The sequence below is a fragment of the Phalaenopsis equestris genome, unplaced genomic scaffold (assembly GCF_001263595.1).
Source record: "Phalaenopsis equestris unplaced genomic scaffold, ASM126359v1 Scaffold000107, whole genome shotgun sequence".
NCBI classification, from domain to species: domain Eukaryota; kingdom Viridiplantae; phylum Streptophyta; class Magnoliopsida; order Asparagales; family Orchidaceae; genus Phalaenopsis; species Phalaenopsis equestris.
In genome coordinates, this window is record NW_018164549.1 from 5574259 (window position 1) to 5582009 (window position 7751).

Below are 7751 nucleotides of genomic sequence, written 5' to 3' on the forward strand. Positions count from 1 at the left end.
CATGCTACCATTTGTGAATATGAAGTGATTAAAAGAGCAAACTTCAAAGCCAAGAAATTAACTGAATGAAGGCAAAGGAACAAACTCTAGCAAACCTCTCCATACCGAGGCTAGACGAAACATCTCCCATCTTTCTTCCCTTCCTCTTTTTCATTTTTTTTAAAAAAAACAAAATAAACTAGCTTAATGTCCCGATCCAAGCAACACATCATATTTTAACACGCATAAAATCATGCCTTGGAGTTAGGAAACAGGAAAATACCACACCCGTGCACATGCACCTCATAAAAATGTAAACTCTCAAATCCACCAAGTGTAACACATTAAACCCAAAGAAGCTTTCACATGTCTTAAAAGAGCAAAAAAGTATTTTTAGATGCCATCGGAAACATTGCAAATCAGAGGAAGGAAGATAAATACCTCTTAATGCCGATTTAAAATAAAATTATAAGAATGATTCAAGAAAACCACTCCGAACGAGATATCCCTCCCAAGATCTTCAGAAACGGCAACCAAAAAAATGCTCCGCGCCACAAACACTCGAAAGTTCTAGCTTAAAGAGGATTTTGGCAAAGCCTCTTCTCCTTCAAGAGCTCTTTCTTTCATCCTCAAAAATTTTAACAACTCCCAAGCCACAGAAAATGTAAGTTAGAAAAGATTTTGGCAGCACCTCCCCACTCTCCAAATTTCGGCCAACCCAAAAAATACTCCCCAGGTGGTGTTTTAAAGCAAAGAAAAGAGGAAGAAGAAGCCCCCTACCAACCACCCTAGCAAGCAAATCGTGTGAGAGGAGAGGAGGAGAAAAATTTAAAGCAAGAGGAAATGCGACCTAGGGCAGAGAAAGGGTCGGCCAGGTGGAACATCGCGGTTGGGGGAACGTTCGGTCGAGCAGAGCTCGAGGAGACGAGTCGCGTGCGCAACCAGCGGCGAAATGCCGCGTGTGAGGAGGCGAGGAAGACGCTCGGGCTCGGCGACATCGCCCGATTGATCCATGCTTGCGGGAGTTAGGGCACGGGACACCGAGCGGCTCCTGGTCGAGGGAGAAAAAGAAATGCCGCGGGTGAGGACCTAAAATCTCTGGTTTAGGTTAAATATGAGTATAATTTAAGAATAGTTATATAAAAGTAAATATTTAAGATTTTAAAAAAAAATAAATAAATTAATAATAAAATAAAATTTTAATTTGTGTTTCACCCAAGCATCGAAACATAACAAAATTGATGTCATTTTTAGGTAATTTTGATGTTCTGGACGCGTTGGTGAGGTTTGTTTCGCCACCGGAAGTCGTTTTGACGAATTCATCGATTTGCGTGCCAATTTTCTCGTGTCGAAAATATAGCAATATGGGTGTCCTTTCCTACCAAAATGGGTATCCGGGACGCAGCAGTCCAATTTGACGTCAGAAGTCATCCGGAGAAGTTCGCATTTTCACCCGTCCTTTGGGCTTAATTGAAGTCCGATTTCGTGCAATTTCATGAACTTTGTGTTATTGATGTGTGTATATGACAAAAAATGTCGTGACGATGTTTTCCTAAGGCTTGAAGTCCTATTAGGAACTTTTCCCTTGAGTCTTCGCAAAATAACCCATAACCACTCGTCTATAAGACAATGGTCTTGTGCCAAAGATGCTAGACATCAAAGGAAAATAGGAATTGACTAGAATTTTCTAAAAGGGTGAGTCTCAATTCTAGTTTTCTAAGACGGTCAATAGGAACTCCTAGAACTAGATCCTAGGCTCTAAGGAGGAGAAAAGAAGACCTCACAACAAAAATGAGAACAATCATTATCATAAATACTTTCATGCACAACTTCAAAATCACACAAATCAAGAGAGCTTGTAAGAGGAAGCAGTTTCTTCCATCTTCAAATTAAAGTAAACCTAACAATAAAGGTTTGCAAAGTAATGATCTCATCTTCTAAAATCATCCCTCGTTTGATAATAAAAACATGAAATCAAATTGCAACATAGTCATTCGCTTGATAAGAAAAACAGGAAATCAAATTGCGACATAGTCCTAATATATAAAAAATAGCCCTTGGCTAGATTTAGACTCTAATCATTAATGTTCTTTTCAAATTAAATCTCTTTCTTAACTTCATATTAATCACATACTAAAAGATGGAAACTATCCTTTTCAAATTAATAAAAATTTTCAAAATCTAAGAAATTCATCATTGTTCAGCTAAGCAATAATATTTTTTTTTTCACGCCTTGAAACAAATTTTCTTTCTTCAAAAAATTTCTCAAGCACTCCAACAATTTTTTAACCTTGCAACCACAATGGAAAGATAAAAATTTAGGGTAAAGGACTTAATACATACATGAACTAGTGAACAAATGATTTTTTTAGAACCTGATTAGATGCCTTCAAAATATATCTTTGGCCATCATCCTCCTCCCCTCTATTCCTACAATAAGAGCACAAATGAACTCCTTTTACTGGTTTTTCCCTTTATTATTCTCTCCAAATCATTTCCTTACATGTAAACCTTCAAATTAGTTTAACAACACAAACTTCATTAACATGTTTAGGACACTTCAAATGAACAAGCTACCAAATTACCTTAGTATACACATTTATTAATTATTTATTATCTATGTAAGCACAAATGCATGGATAAAAGGATGTAGAAATATTCATTCCAAGATTACCACAAGGCCATTACGTCATCATGGACGGAATGATAGATCCTTCAATTGTTGAGGGTCTACTTTTGATGGCGCATGCGTCAAGGCACATTGAGAGGTTGTGGTCTTTGGAAAAGCTATTACATCTCTAATTGAACTTGCACCAGCCAAAAGCATCACAAGCCTGTCCAAACCATATGCAATCCCCCCTGTCGAACGATATAAGAAAAGCAAATGTTAAAACTAGAAATAATACTATGCAAGTGCCTGATACGAAATTATGTCATTTGTTTTGGGCAACTCAAATCATAAATGGAACTTGAATATTAGAAGGAAGAAAACTTCCCAAGTATATGTTACTTTCAAAAATGAAGAAGCATACTTTCAGAAATGAATAAGAACATAAAACAAAAAGTAACAGGGCTTGACAACTACATAACAACCATTTGGGCGATCCCAGTCAAAATGATAAGGAAAATCAGTGCAAAATCAAAGGTGACATGCGCATCTCTTGCCATTTGATGACTAAGTTTTATAATGGAGAACAGTGATAAACTCTGACAACTGAAAGGGAAATTAATAATGATGAAGGTTTCATGAACTAAACTTTCTAGGGCATTTACATACATACCACTTAATTCTTATATATTTAAAATATAACACCTTAAATTTTGATTTTACATGTATACCACTCAAATCTCTCATATCACATCAAAAAACTTCTAAAAAGTGAAATACACCTTGCATGCATAGGTAAAGCGGCATATATGTAAAATTGAAGTTTAGGTGTTAGATAGGTAAATACATTAAAATTGAGTGGTATGTACGTAAATTTTCCAACTTTCTAACTCTCCAAAATTCAGCTATAGATCATCAAGCCATGTTTCTTCGAATTTCCAACATTTTTTATTCTCAAAATTTTCAAGGCAACTAGGTTTTCCCCTTTTTTTCATCATCTAAGTGCAATTCGGAGCTTTCCTGGAAATCACGTTGTTTAATTCTCATACCAGAAATCACATACCATGAGGAGGTGCCCCCTGATCTAGAGTTTGCAAGAAGTAACCAAATTTCTCTTCAGCCTGCAATTATCAATTCACATTATCCAGCGAGGTCAAACTGATAATTGTCAACAAATAAAAAACTCAAAAAAAAAAAAAATCAAAGGAATCAATTACTTGAGTGGTAAGAATTGTTAAAACTGAACTTGCAAATTCGTTCCAATGTGCATACTTATATTCATATGTAAAATTAAACACATAATGGTAATAAAATGTAAAAGAATAGGCCCCAGAATTTAACGCCACATAAGAATTGTCCACTTCTGCTATTGGTCACACAACACCCTAATACCCTCTGAATAAAACTGGAAGGGAAACAAATTATGAAAGAAATAAGATTTATTAATAAAAAATAGATCGTAGAATTTTAGTCATCTCAGGCACTCTATAAAGAGTTAGAATTTCTACAGCGTGGGTATAAATTTTTTTCATGATCAATTCTTTTATCTTACTATAATCAAATGACAGATAAAAACCTATCCTCTAAATCTGCATGCAAAAAATTAGGGAGATTCATAAGACTTTACAACGATTTAATCATACAATGAGCCCAAAATGTTAGCGTGTGAATGGTTCTGGAGGAAAAATTATTTTCTCATTAAATTTATAACATAGGAGTACCCAAATTAAATGAACCACATAGGTTCAAGTGGTTCAATCGTGAACAAGGCATATGACCGAGCCAGGTAGCCTCAAGATCCATTCTCTCATCAAATCGGCGAAAATTGAGTTGAACCACCAGTCGAAACAGCGAACTAGTGAACCGATGTGACTATTATGAAACAAGATGGTACAAATTGCCTATTTATTTACCTTTGATTCTCAATTAAATAGTTAATTGCTATTATGTAGACTTAATTCTGTATACTATGTTAAGTCAAATATATAATTAAAAATTAAAAAACATTAAATCTAATCATTAACATGAGTTTAATTATACTAATTCATTACATGCCCATCACCTATGTGATTTAGTCCTATGTGATTTAGGAGCTCAAGCTATAAAAATGATTTTTCTTTTCTATATAAATAGCAAAACGCTACGTCTTTTTCATATTGTGGGACTAAAAATTGTGGGTATAATAATAAACAGTTCTACTGCAAAAATAAAAAATTAGGCCAGTCGCTAGAAATATTAAATTCGCTATATAATGTAGGAATATAATAATAAAATTTCATTTTTTAAATCTATTAATATTATAAATTTCTATTCTTATTAATTACTATAAATTATACTAGTATAAATTATATTCCTACTATAAATTACCTTTTTTTTTATATATCTATATTATGTTCATTATCTTACTTTTTCAAATATAAATAATATATATAAATGCATATTTATATATTTATAATACATATGCAATTATTTCTTGACAAGCTTTATATCAAGTATCAAATTTCTAATTATTAAATATGTTACTTGTGTTCAAGTTATATTTATTTTTGTTAACATATTTATATTATTGCATAAATTAAATCAAATTTAAATAATTTAATATTTATTATGACATTTGATTTAACTCCGGCCCACACTTGGGGATAACTACATGAAACACAAAACCAAGTCATGAGAACAAAGTATAGAAGATGGAGAAAGAAGGTGGCCAACATCAGGTGGGATTTCAAACAGTAGAAGCCTTGCAATTAGGAGATACAAGTGAGCAGGCATCAGTGATGAATAGAAAAATTTATGTGCATAACGAGCACATGCGAGCAATCAAGCCAAGTCATGAGAACGATGTATAGAAGATGGAGACGACATCAAAGAAGGTGGCCAACATCATGTGGGATTTCAAACAGTAGAAGCCTTGCAATTAGAGAGACAAGTGAAGCAGGCATCAGTGATGAATAGAAAAATTTATGTGCATAACAAGCACATGCGAGCAATCAAGCTAAAGGTTGAGCGATGCAATCGACATTAAGCACAACATACGAGAAATGGAATAGTGTGCAATACAGGAGATGAACTGCACACAGGTGACAACGTCACCTGCATGGTGTTATCGTGCGAGTGATGAATGGTCGAAAGGATTCTATGCAGCAAAAAGACAACCAGAAAGTGCGAGCAAATGGAGTAGGCCGAGTGTCGCAACAACAAACAAAGGCTAAGTTTTACACTTCTACCATTTATTTTAGAAATAATTATTTAAATTAAAATTTCATTACTTATTAATATTACAAATTATTAACTAATATAAGAGATTAAAATTGAAAGAATATATGAAAAAAAATTTGAAAGAATCACCAATTTTGTAAAAGAAAAAAGAGAAGAAGTGAGAAAAAATTCTACTTGAAAGCTTTTTATTTGGAATAAATATTTGGATTTAGAATAACTTTAAATTTAAACAAGCAATTTAGGATATCATTAGAATGCAATAATGTTTTGGTAGAAGTGGTTGATGATTGGCCTTTAGAAAGTCGTAACAACGGATTTTTTAGATAAATTTGTATAAACATTTGTACAATATAATTATGTTTAAAAATGTGAAGAAATATTTAAATTTCTAATTACAAAAAAAAAAGATAACTAGTTGAGGTATGCAATTAAATTAGAAATGATATAATTTAACTTAAATTTTATGAAAATTACATATAGCCAATTAGTTAGGAATGTAATATAAAACCACATTGTGAATATTTTTATCGAAAAAAATGATTTGTGATTAGGTACTGCATTCGAGGAAGTAGAGAAAAACAATTAAGCAACAAAACAAATCATTTAAATTCAAAGGTGAGTAATTAACTTTTTACCTATCCTAATTTCAGCTCCTTTAAAATTTAAATACATTCATGTTTAAAATGTTTAGATCCTAATAGTTATAGAAACAATTAATTGAACGTTTGATTCATTGAAGTCATGTAAGCATTATAACATGTTTTGAAAAGATTTCATATATTTTACCTGCAGTGAAAGTTTAATGCATATTGCAAATAATTGAAAAAAATGAATGAAAATCAATTGAAATAATTGTACAAGTCAATCAAAGAAGTAACCCTAGCATGGTACTAGTTGAGAATGCTATTAAAAATGTGCATGAAAATAGAAATAAAAATAAAAATGGCTTAGAAAATGATATAAAAATAAGTTATCTTAATTGGTGCAATATTTTAGACAGTGCCATTGAGATAACTTCATAAAAAATAAAAATGTTAATTTTAAAAAAATTTTATAAAATGAAATATTAATGTAGAATCATTTTTAAACGGCATGCACGATAAAACATAAACATAAAAAAAAGTAAACAAAATTATGAGTATTCACTAAGTTATGTAATTTAACTTATTTAGTTTACAGGAAAAGCTCATTTGAGTTAAATGGCTGACAAAAAAGAATTTGTTTACAGAAGAGGAACTAATAAAAATAAGTATTAGAAAAAAAATTTTATCTCGTGTTCTTTACTAGAAGCTATTGTTGCAATTGTATATTTTCATATATATTTAGATTATGTTTTATAAATCTTATGGCTTATGGTGACTCTTTACTGTTTTAATAATTGTTATAGATTATTGTAAAAGTTAGAATAATATAATTCTATTGTCCGATTGTCTAGCTCCCGAGCCAGGACATGATAACAAACTTGTATTATTCGAAATATTTGAGGTTGGCTTTTTGAATCCTGAAAAAGTTCTACAGCATTCCCCAAAAAAACCTACAAAAAAAATCAAATTGAGGTCTACTTCACTAAGATGGCCAATTAAAAGAAGAAGAAAATGCAATATAATTTTGCTTTGTAAATGTGATTGGGCTGAATACGCAACACTCTCTTTCTCTGCCTAATTTTATTTTTACATGAACCATTTAATATAGTCGGTAGATAATGTTGACCTCAATTTTCGTGAGGTCTAGTATTCCTCGTAGGAGTTAGGATCTAGCCTTAGGGGTCTTCCTGCGACTATCTTAGAACCTTAGAAGTGGTGCCCGCCTTGTTTTAGTTCGACCTATTTCCGTCCTCTTTTGGAGTTTCGCGTGTGCGGTATCGACTTCTAACACTTAGAAGGATGAAACCGACATGAGGAAGCCCAAAATGGATTCCTATAGGACCTTCCCGAGCCTTAGGGTG

General features: G+C 32.4%; 1 protein-coding gene across 4 annotated transcripts in view; it reads right to left on the reverse strand.

Moving 5' to 3' along the window:
• Positions 1 to 7751, reverse strand: part of LOC110020671 (aspartate--tRNA ligase, chloroplastic/mitochondrial) — a 66730-nt gene that overhangs the window by 14080 nt on the left and 44899 nt on the right. The window contains exons 14-16 of one of the 4 annotated variants that reach the window (XR_002293552.1): positions 3651 to 3708; positions 2668 to 2838; positions 2355 to 2409 (exon numbers count right to left, since the gene is read on the reverse strand). Coding sequence is in view for 1 of the 4 variants with exons in the window: in XM_020718853.1 (XP_020574512.1) it covers positions 2672 to 2838; positions 3651 to 3708 (225 nt within the window). In the remaining 3 variants the exon portion in view is untranslated. Of the gene's footprint in view, positions 1 to 2322; positions 2410 to 2653; positions 2839 to 3650; positions 3709 to 7751 lie in introns of all 4 variants that reach the window. The other 3 variants (XR_002293550.1, XR_002293551.1, XM_020718853.1) reach the window with 3 other exon arrangements.